The sequence below is a fragment of the Barbatula barbatula genome, assembly GCF_947034865.1.
Source record: "Barbatula barbatula genome assembly, chromosome: 23".
Classification (NCBI taxonomy): domain Eukaryota; kingdom Metazoa; phylum Chordata; class Actinopteri; order Cypriniformes; family Nemacheilidae; genus Barbatula; species Barbatula barbatula.
The window spans coordinates 13,982,892-14,003,059 of NC_136786.1; the positions used below are offsets into that span (position 1 = coordinate 13,982,892).

The 20,168-nt window shown below is 37.3% G+C and overlaps 2 protein-coding genes across 7 annotated transcripts; one reads left to right on the forward strand and one right to left on the reverse strand.

Annotated features, from left to right (window-relative positions):
- Positions 1 to 74: 74 nt before the first annotated feature.
- nktr (natural killer cell triggering receptor) lies at positions 75 to 13,313 on the reverse strand. Of its 3 annotated transcripts, XM_079488194.1 has the most exons (17): positions 13,183 to 13,313; positions 11,778 to 11,850; positions 10,660 to 10,734; positions 9,100 to 9,207; positions 8,912 to 8,956; positions 7,956 to 8,043; positions 6,598 to 6,627; positions 6,046 to 6,191; positions 5,125 to 5,350; positions 4,781 to 4,939; positions 4,537 to 4,624; positions 4,199 to 4,347; positions 1,343 to 3,967; positions 1,171 to 1,254; positions 1,006 to 1,062; positions 837 to 929; positions 75 to 741 (listed from the first exon to the last, which is right to left on the reverse strand). In XM_079488194.1, exons 2-17 carry the CDS (start codon positions 11,833 to 11,835, stop codon positions 672 to 674), a joined length of 4,101 nt encoding a protein of 1,366 aa, XP_079344320.1. In that variant the 5' UTR covers positions 11,836 to 11,850; positions 13,183 to 13,313; the 3' UTR covers positions 75 to 671. The 3 variants fall into 3 exon arrangements, with proteins under 3 accessions (XP_079344320.1, XP_079344321.1, XP_079344322.1); XM_079488195.1 differs by lacking the exons at positions 10,660 to 10,734; positions 11,778 to 11,850; positions 13,183 to 13,313 and adding an exon at positions 8,593 to 8,620 and having other exon boundaries at positions 9,100 to 9,158; XM_079488196.1 differs by lacking the exons at positions 7,956 to 8,043; positions 8,912 to 8,956; positions 9,100 to 9,207; ... (1 more) ...; positions 11,778 to 11,850; positions 13,183 to 13,313 and adding an exon at positions 7,212 to 7,237.
- A 283-nt stretch (positions 13,314 to 13,596) lies between these two features.
- sec22c (SEC22 homolog C, vesicle trafficking protein) lies at positions 13,597 to 17,684 on the forward strand. Of its 4 annotated transcripts, none has more exons than XM_079487785.1 (8): positions 13,631 to 13,798; positions 14,021 to 14,232; positions 14,572 to 14,735; positions 14,918 to 15,097; positions 15,220 to 15,338; positions 15,421 to 15,486; positions 15,589 to 15,799; positions 16,171 to 17,684. In XM_079487785.1, the coding sequence occupies exons 2-7, from the start codon at positions 14,051 to 14,053 to the stop codon at positions 15,787 to 15,789; spliced, it is 912 nt and encodes a 303-aa protein (XP_079343911.1). In that variant the 5' UTR covers positions 13,631 to 13,798; positions 14,021 to 14,050; the 3' UTR covers positions 15,790 to 15,799; positions 16,171 to 17,684. The 4 variants fall into 4 exon arrangements, with proteins under 4 accessions (XP_079343912.1, XP_079343910.1, XP_079343911.1 ...); XM_079487787.1 differs by having other exon boundaries at positions 13,641 to 13,798; positions 15,622 to 15,799; positions 16,171 to 17,397; XM_079487786.1 differs by having other exon boundaries at positions 13,597 to 13,798; positions 15,619 to 17,676.
- The last annotated feature ends 2,484 nt before the right edge of the window (positions 17,685 to 20,168 follow it).

The following is a 20,168-nucleotide window of genomic DNA, read 5'->3' on the forward strand; positions in this document are numbered from 1 at the left end:
ATATTCGTGACCTTGTAGGCTGGAATGCATCTTGCTGTGTACTGAATGAACAGCCAACCAAATCCTAAAGCATCTCCTTAACAAAACTATAGGTTTGTAATAGTCATTCGAACATACAAAAGCAGAATTCAGAGGCTACAAGATCTCACAAAAACATACAGTAGTTTCACTTAATAAATACAATCGACACATTTAGATAATGAGATTTAAATTGGGTGTTAATAGGCAGCGCTAGATACACTCAACAAGCAAGACTTTATGTTTTAATATGCAACATACATTAGAGGGTAAGCATTCACTTATAAGTCCTGCAATGAAACATTTCCCTTCCGTGTCTACAGTAACAATTTTAGATTCCAAAATTAACACGTGTTTTCACATGCTGAAAAAAGTGAGGTAAATGGCTGCTTTACAAAGAATATATAATCTTGGTATTACAGTTGGAGGCATTCTCTGCTCCTTTCCTAGGAAACTTTCGATGGGGAAATTATAAAAGCGGACCAGAATGTACATCAATATTTAGTCTTTCTCTGAAAAATATAACAAAACAAAACTGTTTTTACACAGTACATAAGGACGTATTTACATTCCAAAACTTAAAACTGAGCAAATCCTTTAGAAAAATGTATAAAGAAAGATACGATCACTAAAGGAATCATGTCCTCTGAAATTCAACTGTATCGACTGCTTCGACTATGACTTCGCCCCCTGGAAGAACTGCGGCTAGATGAACGATATGACCTGAATGTGAGGACAGAGAAGAAAAAACAAGATTATGTTTTGCACATTATCCAATTCAAGGTAAAAGTTTTTGATGTAATAGGTTTATGATGTACCTAGACTTGCGGTCAGAACTGACGCTTCTCCTGCACCTTCTCCTCCTGCTACGACTGCAACTTCGGCTAGAGTTGCTATAGTCAGAGCCAGACCTGTATTTTAAAAAACATATTTAAGGAACACAAAGTTGCAAGCAATGGACAAATGTGATCTTGACTCCATGCTCACCTTGATCTGTGACGGCCTCTGTGCCGACTTCTAGAGCGACTTCGACTCCCCGTGTGGCTGAAACAACATGACCATGCTATGTTTGTATTGACCATACACATCGTAATTGATTTAAGCATATACAAGTGAATAATCAGAGACATTTTTTTTTACTTTTTAACTTACCTACGATAACTTCGGTAAGTGCTACTTCGAGAACGAGAGCGCCCTCTACTGTTTCTACTCCTGCTTCTACTTCTACTGTAGCTCCTGTGAGGAAGAAATGAACGTATGCGTATATCAAACATGCACACACTTCAAATTTCAACAAATAAGATTTTAGTTTGAACTATCAGACCTGGAAGAGTAAGTGTAGCTTCTTGACCTGCTCCTGGAGTGGCTATACGAACGGGACCTGCTCCTGCGGTGGGACCTGTGACTCGACACGGACCGTGACTTGTCCCGCGAGTGGCAACAGGTGAAAGAGACGGATCTCGTAGTCAGAGGAGAGTCCTCTTCACTGGAGCTGTCCTGATTTCGGGGTCTCTGATTTAACCGAACCGTCTTTCGAACCTCATCAAATAGCGATCCAGGTCGGACTCTGTTCTTGCTCTTAATCTCAATTTTGAGGCCTTGGGCTGTTCTTTCTAACTGATTTTGTGGTTTGTTTATTTTCAAAACCAGAGGTTTTGTAGTAACAGCCTGCATGGCAGTCATACCAGTCAAAGGTTTCCATTTATTTTCAACTGCTGAGTTTGACGTGTCATCAGTTTCCTCTTTCAGACTGTCGGGAGTTAAGGCGGATTTGATAGTAAAGGAGTTTTCGTTTTCTTTAGGAGGTGGTACAAGTGTGCTACTACTATTAAGAATATTTTTCAGTGGGGAAAAGCCAATGGCTTTGGGTCCTTGTTGCTCAGCCTTTCCGATGTAGGATGTAGGATCTGGAGTACACGTCTTAACTTTATTTTGGTCTTTTGGTCTGTTTTGGTTGTTTGGCAAGTTATTGTCTGAATGACTGGGATGAATCTCTGGGTGGCTATCAACTGGATTTCTTGCCTTCTTTTCATCAATTCCTTTATCAGCCCATTTATCTTGAAGCGACTTGTGAGTCTTTTGATCGTCTTTATTCTCAGAACTGTAGGTCCTGACCCGTTCAGCCTTTACCTGTCTTTTTGCTCCTTCATTGACAGCATCGGCATTGCCTAAATGTTTTGCTGGAGCGACAGAATCTTCCTCCTCTCCTTCATCACCAAACTCCAGAGGAGGTTGCCAGTGGAAAGTCTCTTTTGGCTTTTGATGCTTTTTTGATTTTTTGTTTTTGGATCTGTGAGATCCTGACCTGAAAGAGTTCCGCCGTTTGTGCTTGTGTTTCCGCTTGCCTTTTTTGCTCTTGCGCTTCACAATTTTTGTGTCTGCATCTGAGTGTTTCTCACAAGTTTTCAATTCCTCAGACACTTCTGCACCTCTGTTTGATCTGTTCAAAGGCCAAAAAGTGCCTTCAGACTCAGACTCTGAACTGGCCTCCCCCTCCTCTTTTTCAGACATACGTTTGGCCTCACCTACAACTGTTTTAATTGGCATTTCAGAGTCACTCTCAGACTCCCAGCAGAGAGACAAAATCTGCCTCTTTTTCATTTCGCTAAGCCTTCCATCATCTATAACAGAGGGTTGGTTATGCTTGGCAGCGGTATTGGTCTTACTTGAGTTCTCTCCTTCACTTCCCCATCCTGATTTACTGCTTTTGTCCACTAATGGTTCTATCCATTGTTTAGGATTTTTGCCTTTTATTACCACCGTCTGATGATCAGACAGAAAAGAATCGCTGTGTCTGGGACAATCTGACTCATTCTCCGAGAAGTGAGGTGTATCTTTTTGGCCACTGCTGTGATTTGCATTCCTGTTGCTCTTGCCATGATGTGCATTCCTGTGGTTGTTTTTGAAAGACTTATGTTTTTTCTTTTCACCAGATCTTCTGTTGTATGAACCATAGGATTCTGACCTACTGTAGGAAGAAGATCTGCTGCTGTTTCTAGACCGAGTGGATGAGCTGCTCCTGGACAAACTGTTTTGCAGGAGCCTATCAGTAACTTTACGGTTACTCATACTAGGATCCATTTGACTAAGCACTGTGTCTAGTTTGGGAGAGGATGTCTCCAGAGGTACATGAGCTGATGGGCTGATAACGGTCACTGAAGATGGGACTGACTTTGGGGTGATCTCTTGAAAATGGATGTAGGAGGGTTTCCAAGGTTTTAGGCCTGGTTTCCATCGAGAGGGAGGTGGACTGTCACTCAATGGCAAAACAGAGACACTCTCGGAAGACGCACCCGGTGGGGCTTTAGGTTCTTCACTTTGAACAGCTTTGTCCAACTTGGAAACACCCCCCTCGGAGGACTTTGACATTCGGGGGGATTTCACAAAATTCCTTTTTCTGGAATGTGGTGATGTTCTGTATCTAGAGTTTGACCTGCTTCTTGACCTAGTCCTGTGTCTGGACCGTGAACGAGACAGTGATCTAGACTGTGTAACAGAACGCCCTGATCGGCTTCCAGAAGATCGATCAGACCTTGAGTGACTTTTGGAATAAGGTCTACTTCTGGACCTAGACCTGGAATAAGATCGCAAATCTCTAGAAGAATAGGATGAGTAACGTCGCCTGTCTGACTCTGATCGATTGGACCTGTGGGAGTGAGGTGAGGTAGAACGGGCATAAGAACGAGAGCGTGGTCTCCTTTCAGCATGGCTGGAGTGTTTTGACCTTTTGCCGGAGGACCTGGACATCTCTCCCTCAGACAGCGAGGTATCCTTGGGCTTGTCATTTTTATGTTTTTTAGAGTGTTTTCTTTTTTTGCTTTTCTTCTTGCGTTTGCTTTTCTTTTTTACTTTTCTGGGCTGATGTTGGCTCGAATATACAGAGGCTTCGCTTGCAGAACGCTCTTCTGATCTTGACCTAGACCATGGGGTGTCACTTCTGTCATCCCAACTGTTTGAAAAGAAGTCAAATTCCTTTAGGTAAAAACCTTAGTTTCAACCATGCATTTCATCACACAAATTGCATGTTTTCTAAGCTGATTTTTTTCTTAGATCAACAAGATTCTCAATGTTACCTTGATGTGTACAATTTCTCTGACAGAATCTCACTAGTTTATTCAAATAAGATTTTATGATATTTATTTGATAACATGACACCATATTCAATTGGTGCGGAACATACTTTTCTCCTTTGCTCCATCTCTCCACATTGGGGGGCTGGTAAGCCTTCGTCCTCTGCATTTCCTCTTTCCAGTGTGGGGGGGTCTCACTACTTCCCCTTTCCTCTTCGGACTCTGATCGTGACTTCGACCGAGGGGGCGTATGGTATCTCTGTGGAAAAAATGAAGTTACTGTGAACTGTTAGAAGTAACAATTTCGTTAGAATTATACAATAAATTTATAGATTTTTCATTCATTTATACATATTAATTTACTAAGAAATCAGCTTATGTAGTAAGGGAAATGTTTAAAAACTCAAACATAGTAGTGTACTATGAATGCAGTTCGTGGCTATCATACCATAGTGCCCCGGCCTTTGATCTTACGTCCAGATTTTGTGACAGCTGGTTTAGGGTCATTTGGTGTTGCATCTGATTCCTGTATAGCCCTATAAAAAAAATCTACTTTTTTACAAGGTTTTAAACACGCCACTTAAAGTTGACCCTTTCATTTGACTTATCAACTTGTAGGGAAAACAGAAGAGTCTTGGGATGTTGGGGTGAAACTAAGAACATCTGTTTGTTAAACTGTACAAGAGACTAACATTTTGACAGGCTCCTTCTGGGTAGGCATGTCTCGGCGGAGCAGGAAACGATTCTCTGGCACGGGTGGGATCTCTTCTGGTCGAACCACAGGCTTCTCTCTTTTCACATTCTGCTCAACCTCACCATCATCTTCCTCTGCCATCTCTCTCTCAGCATGACTGTGAATCAGGAAAACAAACAGTAAGGCGATTTCTGTTAGCCTAGAAAAAAAAGACCACCCAAACCACTGATGTATCTGAAAATGTGTGAGAAACAATATCAAATATAGATGTTTAATGGTCTTTGGCTAGATATGAAATAACGGTGCTTCTACTGTGCATGATAGAAAATAAAGCTCATTCACCTTCCATGTCCTGTTGTTTTAACTGCATGACTTTCTCTCCTCAGTGTCTCAATCTTTTTCCGTTTTGAGGGTTTACTCTTTGAAGATCTTTTCCTCTTTCTAGAGACATGCTTCAGATCAGATTCCTGTCCAATCTCTGCTGAGGAGGAATAATGTGAAGACAACTCTGAAGAACTCTGGGAGTCGTCATCAGAATAGAAGACTTTTTTCCTCTTGCCTTGGAGCACTACAGAAGACACAAAAAACTTAGTTTAAAATGACTAATGGAGACTGTGTTGTTTGAAAGCAAAAAAATGCACAAATCAACACTTGCATGATAGTTATATGTATGGGCTTTTTGCCTTTATTGTGATAGGATAGTGGAGAGGTTACAGGAAAGTGCTGGGTAGAGACAGGGGAGCAGGATCGGCAAAAGACTGCACAAGACGGGAATCGAACTGGGGTCACCGTGAGAGTACAAGCGCAATATGTCGGGTCAATAACCACCAGGCTATTGGCGCTGACAAGAAAAAAATCGGATATTTAACAGACAACTATGTAAAGCATAATTCTGGACCAATGAGAATTTCCAAGCGGTACCAGCACAAAATCTTAAGCAGCTTGTTGTCATGGTTGTTTGGGATAAAACATAGCATGGAGGATTAGCATGGAGAAGGTGATTTATCACTTGATGCTTTTCAAGTCATGCCTGGTTAGGACACAGTGTATTAAGTCAGCAATCATTTTCTGCACCTGTCAAACAGATGTACTTTTTTATGACCTTCCACAGTTCTAATTTTAAACACCGTATATCACCGCCACAGTTGATATACAAATATAAAAAAAATCCCATTAAGCAATGACAAGTTCAAAAAGCATAATGACAGACAGCAGGTCATCAGCCAAAATTCCTAGTTTGTATTTACACAGAAACATGTTTACCGTCATTAGCAGACTTTGTGATCAGCTGTCCACAGTCAATCACTCTGACGTCAGCATACGGTCTGCTGGCTGAGTCTGTCTTCAGCCGTTCAATATTCTTTATCACCTCAAAGCCAGAGATGACCAGCCCGAAGACCACATGCACTCTAAATGAGAAAAAAAAAACGGTACAGTTATAAGAAAATCTGAAATTAATGTAAAAATCTTACATCTCAACTATATATAGTTACTTTTAAAGTGATATTTCACCCAAAAATTATTTACTCACTCTCTTGTCATTTTAAACCATTATGAGTTACTTTCTTCACAAAATGAGATATTTCGAAGAAAAATAAACGGCGATACACATTCACTTGCATTGGTTTATGTCCATACAATTTTAAATGGTTACTGTCGTTGGGTCCCAATATTTGTTTTCAAATATATTCTGTGTTCTCTTGTAGAAAGAAACTTGTGCAAGTTTAAAATGACATGAGGGTTAGTAAATGATGACTCTATTTTCATTTTTGGGTGAACTAACCCTTTAAACCACCTAGATGTTGATAAACATACCCATCTAAATGAGGTGCCGGCTTTGTAGTTCTGTTTTCATCCATTAGATAATGTTGCCAAGACAGATCATCAAACAGGCACATGTAGGAAAAAATAGAGGAACATTTTAGAAAACATATTATTACGACAAAATGTTCTATACAACAAGTGCCAAACGATCTTCAATATTCAAATGTAGAGAATTTTTAAACCAGTAGCGATTGCAATATAATATAAAATCAGAATGATCAAAAAATAATAACTAACAATAAATATTTGAATATACAGGAAACTCAGGTGTGCACAGGTCTTAAAACTGCCAAAATAATGCTGATGAAAACCAATCAATACTTTGATTCAAATTAATTTTACTATAAATATAGACAATCTTCAATTGGAAACCAAAAGGGTGTTCATGGAAGACAGTAAACAATACAAAAAATACGTCCTGTATAGCTAAACCTGAAACACACCAATAATTGAAGACCTTCTCAGTTGTTCCAGTGCTGGGAGAGAAGGTTTTAAATATAGTAAAAACATGATTTAAAAAGGTAAACAAGAAGCCAGTGCTAGCTAAAAGCAACCAGAAATACACAGTCAGGAGATAGAAGCACAGCCTCGGAGAGACACATTACCTTAGTAGTGCAGGATGCTAGAGTTTCTGCAAATTTTACACAAAAATGGCAAGAGAAAATTGTAATACATTTGTATTAAATAAATTGTGTTACTTTATAAAATATTTGCACATTGATAAAGGAAACAGGAGATGAAATGTTAAGGGCACCTGCATCCGCAATGAACATATAGTATCACCAAAATAAAAGAGTAAGAAAATCATACATGGTATAGAGATTGTGGAGGTCTGGAAAGGTTTGAGAGTGTGAACAGCAGGAAAGCTATGCCCAAAGTACATTTAGTTTTTGTACATGAAAGCATACAGTGAGCACGACAAGCTTTTGTCATTCAGCACTCTATGCACGTTCGCATACACGTAAAAAGCACAGTTTACTTTGGGCATAAGATGATTTTATTAATCTTCCAGTGAATAAGGAGTAAGTATCCATTTTTGTGCTTTCATATTCACTAGTGATAGTAAGGTTGCATTAATGTCTCAAAATAAGATGTACATATGTTCAAATTTTAGATCAAAAGGTAGTATTACATTTAAAATATCATATAGTCAAAGACTGCACCACCATTTCCAGAGAAATGATCTTTAATACTACGGGAATAATACTTAAGCTAAACATACTCATGTGTCATTTAATAGTGACCAATCAGTCATATTAAATGGTGATCTGAAGGTCTGGTAATGAATGATTGTTTGTACACACAGACGCACACACTCTGTGTCTTATATCAGAGTAAGCAGAACTTACATGAAGAACTGAGACCCATTCGTGTCTTTGCCACGGTTGGCCATTGACAAGAGGAAGGCTTTGTCATGTTTGAGAGTTAAGTTCTCATCTGTTGAAGAGAGATACAGACAAACAAGGACACTGAGTGATTTTTACAAAACAAAAACATGTTAAGGCGAAACAGAAAAAGAGACATCCATTCAAGACCTCAGGAAAATGCTTAAGTAGCGTTGTTTTCCACTGACCATCTCTACTGACATCAGGACATATCAAAGTATTCCTCTCCTTTCTGTTAAATAGCCAATATGCCTTCATTACACCACAGTCATCATACGCAACTTGCTAGTCACTTGAAGGTAGTTTATGGGAAGTAATCACGCTATAAAAAGCAACTGATAAGAGTGGTCAACACGATTTTCTTATCTGGAGTCTATTTAAACAATTATTCCAAATATTAACACTGTTATCAAGTAGGACCAAATATTTATGCAAATCCTGGGAAAATTAAGAGAAACATTGTTAATTAAAAACAGTTTCCTGATCCTCACATCCATGAGCACACTGTGCAGTGTGGACGTTTTTGCCATGGTTCACATTATGAAATGGGAAGGGGGAATTGTTCAGTCTACATTGTGTTACTGCACTGTGCACATCTTACCTTCTCATTTTGCAAAAGACCACATTCTCTATAAATAGAAGAATATGTTGACATTTTAGGCAGGAAGATTGGACCGATAAATGAATTAAAATCCCTATTCTCCATGATGACTCAGATCATTATAAGATCACAAAACCATCAACGTTAAATTACCGGAAACATCTACAGCGAGATAAAAACAATGGCTGATAATTCATGCATGAAACTGAGATGGCCATTCAACAGTCATGCACATCGTTAAAATTAACAAGAAAAAAGTAAAGTTGAGGGACCTTGCTAAGGTTATTGAGTGTTGGATGATGTACTGAACATGGCTTACCTTCAAAGAAACCACCATATATAGATTCTCCACCTCTTCCATTGCCTAAACAAAGAAAAAACACACATGACTGACAAGACACTATACTAGAACATATCCAGTAAAAAAAGACAAAATTTTGTTGTAAGAAACCAAAACTATTTCTCTCTCTGTATTTTCAGAAGTCAGTTAAGAACAATGGAACATACCCTCAGTGAAATCACCCCCCTGGATCATGAAGTTCTTAACAGCTCGATGGAAAGTTGAGCCTTTATAGCACAAGTTCTTTCCTGTAGTTTTGCCACTGCCTTTCTCACCTGTAAATAGCAAGAAGACATTTGTGATAACTAAAGACACATAGTGTAAGTAAATAGAGTAGGGGTGACCCCGAAGAGTTGAAAATGTAATGCTTTGATAGCCTGATTCGACTACCAATCTCACAGACGAATCTTCGCAAATGTGTTATACAATGGGGATCATGCCATTTTAGTTATATGGGCAGTGGCATAGCATTGATTTTGAAATGAAGCTGGAAGCAGACTGACAGTTGAAGGGGAGGAGTTAACGGATGCTCCGGCCAAGGCTGCAATCAGTGAAATCCTGGCTACGATTTATTCTGCAATTATGATAATAGAAATGTTAACCTGCCATGGCAGCAAATTCTGCAGCTTTTCGATCTTATTGGTCTAACTTTGTCAAGACAAACTCAACAGAGCCGGAGCAGCCCCTAGATTTGGGTGTTTTCCTGCTATAGCTGTATATTGTTTGTCCTAATAAATAAGATAAGATAAATGATTTATTGCATTCCTCCTTTAAATGCGGTAAATAAAGTAACTTAATTGGTAGTTCATTGGTAATTGCTGTTCCTGTAATTTTACTCCTTGTGGCTTTGTTTTTTTATATAAGAAGAGTTTGGTTCCAAAATAAATTAACCTAAAAAAAATCTAAATCATGTTTTTATTTTGTTTTATTGTTAGTTGTTAAGAGTTATTATGGATTCAATCAAAACAAACCAACAGGTTTGATTGATATTCATTGGAATGCACAATAAAAAAAAACATGATTTTGGAACCAAAGTCTTTATATGTTTCCCTGCATTGCAGACATTTTGCCTAAACATATTTATTTTGCACATTGGCTTATTTAGATTTTTATTTATTATAAAGTCATATTCAGTCCTAAACTAATTCTGTAAATTAATGTTTGATTGTTTTTTGGTGCATCAATGCTGCGCTGCACCCTTGTTAACCACCTGGTGTCGCCATGCGCGATGACTATAGGCAAGACGTGACAATTCTGATTCGACTATGTAAATCCTTAGTGGAGGACACCCCTAAAACAGATCATAATTTCATGATGATAATCATAATTATTGTATGATTAACACCTGAATAAGTTGAATTTCCTAATAATGTATACTTAATCATTTTATGCATTGTAAGAAAAAGCATAGACAGCAAAAGACTGTTCCTATCTTATCAACATGCAAGACATTTAACACCTTTAGAATCAAAGTGAATCTGGTCGGCGGAGGGGTTGTGAATATTGTTCCCAAGTTACTCAATGTATGCAACACAAAAGAAAAGGCTACAGGCACTAGTCTCTTGTGTCTGTCTAACATAATATCATTTATCATCATCTCTGGCTAGTGAGAAAGTAATATCGGTATTGACCCAGCATTCCTAGACACAAAGATTAACGTGGCTTCTATCTTCACGGCAAATGCTGCAAATACAAATCATGTTACATATGTTATTCTGTGTACATACCAGTGCACAAACAAAGGAAATTTTTGCTTGTCTTGGGACAAATGTCAGAGAACAGTTGAAAGACGATTCGTCCAACTGGGAAAAAGATAAAGGAAATTAACAAATCAGAAAATGTGCCTGTGATAAAACAGCATTTTCAGGTTTAGTGCAAATCACTTCAATTCACTAGAACTTTCAGGTGGACTTCAGTATGCACATTTAAATACAACAGTATTCAAATTAAAATGGGTTCATCTAATACATATAAATTACATGTTATAACCTTAATAGCGTGTTAAAGCAATTACTGTGGAAAATAATGGTCCTAAAATCACAAAATGAAAGGTGTTGGCTTTATGGAACAGGTGTCTGCTTTGAAACACATATTTAGCGGTAGGTTGAGATGAAGCCCAGACCATACTTATGACAGTACACAACATCTGTGAAACATTAAAACAACAGGTCAGGGTGTGGACAGCCTGAGGAGCTCATCACACCCTGAGACAGGCATTTTAACTGCCAGCATGCTAATACTTTACTACGACAGTGTTGTAGTGCCACGTTGGAAAAATATTTTCTTCTTAAATTATCAAGATTTTTTATAAATTTTAACTTTATAAGCAAAACATTATTACTTACATCTTATAATACTACAACTTTTTTCTGGAAATGTTTACTTTATCCTCAAAATAGTTTCGCTTACAAATCCCTTTATGTGGCTTTATCTAATTTTTAGATCATACATTTTTTATAAACGTTTTATCTGTAAAACTAGTGTTTACTTGCTAAATATGACGTTAATAGCAGAAATTGCACTGAAAAGAACAGAACAAGAAAAAATGTCAAATTAAAAATAGTAACTTCCGCAAAACATGAGGTATCGATTCTCACATTTACATTTACATTTACGCATTTGGCAGACACTTTATTCCAAAGCAACTTACATTACATTGCATAACACTATACGTTTGTTTCTAAGTATGTGCAATATCCAGAGATCAAACTCACGACCTTGGCATTGCTAGTGCCATGCTCTAACCACTGAGCTACAGGAAAGCTCTAAAATCATTTTTCTAGATTTCAATATTTGACCTTGTTTAACGGTCAAAGTCTATTTTTGAATACCAACAATTTCTTACCTGGATCTCTGTTGATTTCCACATCAAAATAGCACTGAGGGCGATCTTTTACCCTCATTTTGTAAAGAGTGGGCTGCCGGTAGTGTAAAATCACAGCAAAACACAATTAAAACTTGCATTCACAATCAGCCCTAACCATACAAAAAGCATCTTTATTTCAGATAATCAGGATATTGTTTCTCCTCGGTTTCAAATAGCATAAACTGTTGCCACATCGCATGTGAACAAAAATGTCCAACACGGAGACTTGGTGAGTGTTTCTGTCAACCAATGAGATGCAAATCTCCATGCATGTCCCTTTGACCTTCACTCCCACCCCTTTTTTGAGCACTGCCCTGCTCCCAGGCTTGCAGTTGGACATCACTTTAATGTGATGAATGAGACATTGTTATTGTGATGTGGTCATCCTAAACTAAGAACCCAAGATAAAGCAGATGTATGCTATTTGGGGCTATATTTACAGATAGCACTGGATTTTATTTATAAAGGGGGAGGGCTTTCACACATACTTCTTTGGGGGGCTGAACATTCCAAAACTAGAGCTGTCAAGTATGTAGTAAGTACACACACAATAAACATCTAAAATATCACTAACATTGACTCAGTTTCCATCGAATGTTGCAACTTAAGAGTCACGACCATTCACTAAAACATTTCAACTAAATGGAAGAATGGCTTTGACATTCACAAACCTTGCCCGTTGTAAAATAAATATATCTCTGCTCTCTTCTAAGTTAAGACACAGTAAAATGGCCAAGCATCTGATGAGACAATCCTGTCTGACATATCCAATTGCATAACAAATGCAGTGCAATTTAAACAATTTAAAATAAAAAAATGCTAATAATACTAATACTTGAATAGAATCATCACAGTTTGATCAAATGGGGTAAATTAGCATTGACGACATAATCTACAATCAAACTGTCGGCCAATTGAATTTAGCAAATTACACAAAATACTCATGTATGGATTACAATTTATAACAACAATGAATATGTTCTAAATATGCTTCAGTTAATAAAGCTATACTGAACCCATCTCTTGTTTTAAAATGAAGTGAAAGCGAAAGAGGTTTGAAGAGTGAATTAGCCGACTGCTAGATATTAGCACAGGTGGTAGCTAACAGTACGGCTAATGACCAAACACGGCAAAACGATCAAATGTAACAATAATACAATAAATAAAAAATACTAACTATAAAAACTCAAACGGAATGGTTTATTTCTAAAAATCATTTCGCATTGCCTAGCACTGTTTACCATTTAAAGCTAACTTAGCAATCACAGAAACATATCGAGAGGCGACTTTGTGCTAATTCATTCCATATCAAACCCATATGACTCAGATATATGCATCATGATATAAAGATCACAAACGGGTCATTTTAATAGCTAACACTTACCTATATCGATAGTTAAAAGGCAAAAAATCCTCAACTAAAGCCCGCTCTGTTGGGTCAGCCATACAGCTCCTCTACATTGTGTTCTCAACATAGATTGTCGCCAACTATCGGATATCCACAACAATTACAACAATGGTTGTGCTGCGTGAATATGATTTTATATCGCTTACAGTGATATTGTTTGTGGTTTATTTCTTGAGCAAAGTATATAAATATTCAAATATAATATGATTAATTTGTAATGTTTTGATGTGTAAAGAACAACAATAAACGATTTATTTAGTCATATATTTAAATAATAATATTTATTTAATGTGGAGTCATTTTATGTATTTATTTATTAACTTTTATCCTTAAAATAGAACTGGATTTTATACTGGATTATATATACTCGCCAGGGACAATGACGCTTGCAGACTTTTATTTTGAAATAACGACACTCTTTGACGCTCCTGTTTGTTTTCCCATAATTCAGAGGGACAGAAATCTAGTTGTGTTTCAATGTTAAGTCATAAATAACTTCTGTGAGCATTGAATATAGTCGCTAGGGTCTTTTGCGTTTTTATATTCTGTTAAAGTAACACAGTCTGTGTTAAATGAATTGAGCTGTTGGAAGGTAAGGGGTTGATAAAGCGTACAGGCTCTGCACCTGCTGGTGCACTCTAGAATGATTGTATCTGAACAACAGAAATACAGTACAAGTGAATTCATTACATTTGCCAAATTAAATGAACAAATGCTAATGTACCACCAAAAAAGATATCTGAACCTTTAAAAAAAGAAATATGCCAATTTGATCAACGCAACTGCAGATGTCTTCACTGTGCTTTGTGTTTAGGATGTGGTCTCATAGAAACGCACGAGGAGCATGTCACTGATCCTGTTTGCCTTCGTTGCCCGGGTCAGGGATGGGCTCCCTTTCTCTGCCTCCACTGATTTCCTGCATGACAAGGAGCTTCAGGAGAGAAAGCAGCAGCTGAAAGTGATCTCTAAATCTTTACACATATTACCAGAGAGAGGCATCATCAAGGGCCATGAGCTCAACATTTAGTAAGTTTACCATTGTGGCTCAGTGACTCTTCCGTAGAGGTGCTGGTGATATACGTGGTTTTGAAGATCAGGGTTAGAAACTTAACCTAGGTAATAACTCGTAAATGAATGGTGAGCCTTAACACAAAGCTTTAACACCAAGCTGCTCCAGACATACTGTCCCGTTTGTCCCAAACTGTGTTGTGCGTAGCTATAAATAAAAATGTCTAAATTACTACAATTTATGTTAGTCATCAATGGGGAGTAAACTAGAAAGACCAGAATCCAAGATAAGCCAGGAAATTGGTGCCCGCGCGGTGAAATGATTTGTTAACTAAGTGGCATCTCTGTGTGTTTCAGCTTCCTCTTATCCAAGGGTGTGTCCTACATGACCGTATGTGCATGCGGTCTCCCTGCAGCCGTGGCCTTCTGTTTCTTGGAGGATTTGTGCTGGGAGTTCACAGCATGCTTTGACAGTTCAGCAGTGGCCATGGCAAGCCGGCCGTACCCGTTTTTGGAGTTTGGTAGGATGACGGAAGAATGTAGATGATGCTTTACATGAGCAATAAATGATGCCAGTAGTAGTAATTAAATAAATAAACAGTTTATTTATTAGAGTGCATTGACACTTTCACTTATACTGTAATCAATTAGTCATCCTTGTTACAGCCTGAACTGTATGTAATGCAATGTACTGTCATTTCAGACAGTACCATTCAAAAACTTCAGCACCATTATAATCAGAATAAAGGTCCATCTCTGGAAGTAACCCTGGTCGAGGTGCAGGAAGAGCTCAACATCAGCCCTCCTCAGGTTCTCACCATGGAGGATGTGATGCTGGCCAACGGAGTAGCCAATGGGCATGTGGACCAAACAACTGCGTCAGGTTTGCCCTCAAATACTCACAAATGAAAAAACTACTGTTAATTCACAAGAGCTGTATTTCACATTAGGTATATAGTTAGATTTCTAGGTGCTGCTAAATATCTATTTCTGTTGATTTAAAAGGACAAAATCAAAGATTGGAACCAGTCTCAGCTCCTGGAATCCTCTCATTGGTACTTAACATCATGTGTGCTGCCCTTAACCTTATACGTGGTGTCCACCTTATTGAGTACACATTTCAGGTAACGCTGTGTCCCCAAATGTTTTTTTACTATACATTACATATACAAATATGTTTTTCCCAATAATGGATTTATTTTACAGGATGATTATGATAGTTTATGGAATGTGGTTGCGTTTCTTGTGGCGTTTGTCTGCTCTGTTTGTCAGGTAACCAGTCTACATAGATTATACTGTAGATGTACACAGTCTCTGAAGAAGTACATTGTTGTTAGATCATTATCTCAGATTACTTCTCTTTCTGCAACACAGTGTCATCTGTACTTGTTCCACACCTGCCAGAAGAAGTTGAAAGCCATCACTCTCCTGATTATCAACATTTTATGCAATGCTTTTCTCTTCGATGTGAGGAACATCTGGCAGCTGGTCTTCCACATGTCCGTGGCCTGCATCTCCACCGTGCTCACTCTCCACCGAAAACTGCTGGACAGAAACACGGACTGTGGGGTATGAGAACTTCGGGGTAAGATACCAGCAGCCCAGAGGATAATATCACATACTGTATGTGAGATATGGGAGTGCAATAGGTTTTTTACAGGAGTTTTTTAATTAAATTGATGCATATCAATTGTAGATGTTTTATAATGGTGTATTTTGAATGGAATATGGAAAAAGTGATGAACAGACATGAAGTAGGGATCAAGTTTGGTGCGTTGTTTGTTAAATTTATTTAATTTATTCTGTGCAAATAAGATAAACTTATGAATGTTTATTTAAAATCATCATTCCAAAGACTAAGTATGAGGTTATTTCATCAATTATCAGAAGTTCACATATAATATTCTTAAAGTAAAACAGACATTTAACAAATGTTTATCTTTTGTCAACACACAGTGGGATTCAAAGGTCTTAATCTTAAAACATTAACATGGATCAATAGGTTTTGCATGAGTTTTTGGAGTCTGTGATCAAGAACATGCTTTTCTTTAAGGTGATTGTTGAAATTCTAAAATGTGCATTTTTACTCTATGCTGATATATTTTTAAAATGAACATTTTTCCATTAGAAAAAATGAAATGAATGAGATGATTTCATCAGTGGTTTACAGAACTTTGTTTACATACATGTAATTCCTTTATTTGCACTAAAGTACTCAAATAGAGAAAACTACTAGACACTTTGTTGAAAGTTATATTTGCAGCAGACAGTATTATGATTTGATTGTTCAAAAACGTTTATTTCAGGACTCATTTGAAGTTAATTTCTCCGTTATGTTTCAGTACTGTATGTTTAAAATAATAAGGATGTGTCTTATGTTTTATACTGATACGTACTATTAAGCAGCTATGGTTTGTACGCTACATTTTTGTCCATGCATTTCAGATGTCATGCACTTGCTCAAGCGCATTCACCATAACCAATCAATATTACATCTCTGTTTAATTATATCAGAAATAATTGAGAGTAGACAAGATATTCGATTTTATTATCTGAACTATAGTCACATTCCTAAATATTTCAGAACTTTTACAAGGAAGCTTGCAGAAATTGGATTGAATGTCAAATTTCTGTTATGTTTGGGATAACATTTATTGCAGCGGTAAGCTACTGTCATGCCTTATACAAACTAATACTGCTGACCAAACAGTGAGAATGTATGTTGATGATTATTTTGTAGAAATTGTTGACACTTATGTCTTATGACACTTATGACACTTAATGTAACATTAATGTACCAAGGGCTCTGTTTCTGTTGGTCTTATTTCTGAGTTTTCTTCTCAACACAACTTGATAAACCCTAAAATTTCCATTTAAATGAATTGATACTGGTGCCCTAAGCTTTTTAAATGGATACATCTTTACTCACTCTTCACTTAATACATGGAGTAATTTGTTAATTCAAACAATGAAATATGTATTTTTGTAACGATAAGTAGTTTTTTTATGTTTGTAGATACAGTACATGGGAAATTAGGATTTAAGGATAATTATGGAAGGATAATTTATGTAGACATTTGTATATCATGTTCATTTTACAATTTTAAAACCTGTCTGTGATTTATATTGTTGCCTGGCTGGAGGTTGTTGCTTAAAAAATTAAAAAGGACTCGTGATAATTGCAGTTTAAAGCCACTATTGTCTTATATCAACTGAAGTATTTAATTTTTCTAAAACAAAAAATAACTTTGCACATAGTTTCTCCCTATATACAATATTGAACCTGCCTACTATAGTTTGTTGTAATTATTTTGAGCTAGTGAATTGGGTTTGTTGCACTAGAGTTTCATTACAATATGACATGCTACCATCACGAACCTCCAGCAACCAAACAAGAGTCTCCTAAAATGATTTTTAATAGTGAAAACTGTTTCCATGTTTTTTGATAATATAAAATAACAGCTGATCAGAATTGTGTGTCTTGTGTTCAAATGTCAGCTTTTTGATTGTGAATCTTCTATGGCCTCTTTTTTCTATGACAGTTTTAATAATAACTTAAGTTAGATATTACTTTTTGTTTCACTATAGAAAGGTTAAGTTTGTAGAAAATATTCATTCATTCTTGATTAACGTACAATTGTCTTAAAATGCATATATATAATATATATTTTGGATGCGTATAGTGCAATCAAAAACTTACATTAGGAACAACTCTTTAGTTGTGGATTTACAGTTACACTACAAAGGCACATTTAAAGAACATCTCTACTTACATGTTCCTGTGTACTTTGGTGTCCGTGGGGTTGTAGTGCTGTGTATATGAGAACACTGGGTGGCAGTATAACTTCAGTCCTGCTGTCTGAGGGTCAGAGAAATTTCAGTATGATATGATTATACAGGATTAAAACCCCAAAAGGATTAGTTTACTATTGAAAAATCCATACCCGTCTCCCTTCATGATCGTATTGTCATTATCTTGTATTTTGTATAAAATGTTACTGCACTCACAATATCAAATTCTGTAACTTTATTTGATCATGTAAGGTTATCTATTTTGTCTTAGATTTTGTCAATAGAAGCTAAAAATGTTCAGTCAGTGAAACATATCTCCAATGAGATGGTTTATCTATTAGCCAAGATCAATTTCATCCTGATTTAAATAAGTCGAGATACAATAAGGTATTGCATTACTGATTTAGAGAAACCGCTGCATTTTCATACATATCTAATGTTTTCTCTGATGTCGGGCACGCTGTGACCAGCATGGCAGTGCTACATTTTTAAGAGAAAGAGCAGATTGCTGTATGTCACAGACACAATGAACGTACGACCTGCTACAGATGTTTATATATGAACTGTTGACTTGACGTGAAGTTGCGCTCATATTGTTACACTGAGATCTGAGACGTGTAGAACTTTATGACCTCCCATGACCTCACTCGCTCTCTGGTGGTCTGCCCTCTTGAGTTATGGTTTATAATCACATGTGAAGCATATATAAACATTGGAAGTTTTGTGAGTAAAGCTGCCAGGCGGCATAGCGATGTTGAGCAAAGAGGACAATGGTGTAGGTCACGGACTGTGCAACGCTTAACTGAGATGAGACGGGAGCTGGCATTATCCTGGTTTTTTTTCATGCCTGGCAATGCTACATCTGAAGTTTGGCTGTAACAGATTAGAGCAGAGTTTTGACTAGACATCAAATCTGTTCTTTACCGCACTGATGTGTTTAATTTCTCTGTTAAACCAGCATGAGAGGATCAGTCGCAGGATTCTGCTCATGCTGTTGGCACTCGCAGGTCTGGAATCTTTTAATTCCTGGGAAGATTATTTCAAATGGTCTTAGGGGAAAGATAACTTCCAAACTTGAATGACTTTCTCTCTACTGCAGAACACAAAAGAAGAGGTTTTGAAGAATGTTAAAGAGAGAGTTCACCCAAAAATGAAAATCCATTGAGTGGTTACAAATCTGTACATATTTCTTCGTTCTAATGAACACAGAGAAAGATATTTGGACACTAAAGCGTGTGCGCACACATTGTCAACAAAACACAGACAGTTTCACATACCGCATGTCCGGCATAGTTAAGGGCTGGGAACGCCGCTCCATCTATCAGTGTCAACCGATCTCCAAATCCAGTGTTATATTCACCGTTTATATAACCTTCATCACCCAAATGCTGTGAACAGACAAACACAGCTGAACTTCGTAAACATGGTGCTCTCTCTCTCTCTCTCCTCCTGCACAAGTGAAAGTTACTTGTGCGCATGCTCCTCCTCTCGCTCTCCTTGGTTAATGCGTTGGCGTGCCGCATGGAGAATCGTCCAATAAGGGACTTAGAAAAGTTGTTACGTAACGATTTTTCATGTTCGAAAAAAACTTTCCAAAACCTATACGAACGCAGGTGTTTCAAGCACAGAAATACTATGTCATACGTCCAACTCGTTTTTGACAAGTTGACCATGTCAAGCGTGAGAAGACAGCACATTTAACATTGTAAATAAATCAGAATGCATTAAAACAATGTTGCAGGCCCGCTTTATTCCGGGCAAAGGGGGAACAAATGACGGCAGAATTTACGATTTTGAGTGAACTATCCCTTTAAGTTTACTCAGACCCTTTAAATTGTCTAAACAAAATTATGATTAACAGTTTCTATTAACATTCTTTTCAGTAGAATAAGCCTGATGTGCACATCTGTATTACCAGACATACGTCATTAATCAAAGAATGAATGAGAAGTTGACAGATTTTCGTAATGTTTGACTCGTTCTACCGGTTCACATAAATTATTTCATGCTTCGCTTGTATTAGATTCAGTTAAGATAAAGTAGTGTAATCTGTGCATTCAACTTTTTGTTGAAATGAATCAAACCTAGAATTTAAGGATATTATCCATGACCTCTGTCTCTCTAGCGCACACACATACTATGGCAGTCGAAGTAGTGACTTT

Excerpts from the sequence above, each read along its gene's own strand:
- nktr (XM_079488194.1), bottom strand. The coding sequence starts at position 11,835 with ATGAGGGTAAAAGATCGCCCTCAGTGCTATTTTGATGTGGAAATCAAC. Across the intron at positions 10,735-11,777 it reads GGAAATCAACAGAGATCCAG|TTGGACGAATCGTCTTTCAA; the intron begins GTAAGAAATTGT and ends TCTTTTTCCCAG. Across the intron at positions 8,957-9,099 it reads GGGGGGTGATTTCACTGAGG|GCAATGGAAGAGGTGGAGAA; the intron begins GTATGTTCCATT and ends TTCTTTGTTTAG.
- sec22c (XM_079487784.1), top strand. The coding sequence starts at position 14,051 with ATGTCACTGATCCTGTTTGCCTTCGTTGCCCGGGTCAGGGATGGGCTC. Across the intron at positions 14,233-14,571 it reads GGCCATGAGCTCAACATTTA|CTTCCTCTTATCCAAGGGTG; the intron begins GTAAGTTTACCA and ends TGTGTGTTTCAG. Across the intron at positions 14,736-14,917 it reads GTACCCGTTTTTGGAGTTTG|ACAGTACCATTCAAAAACTT; the intron begins GTAGGATGACGG and ends CTGTCATTTCAG.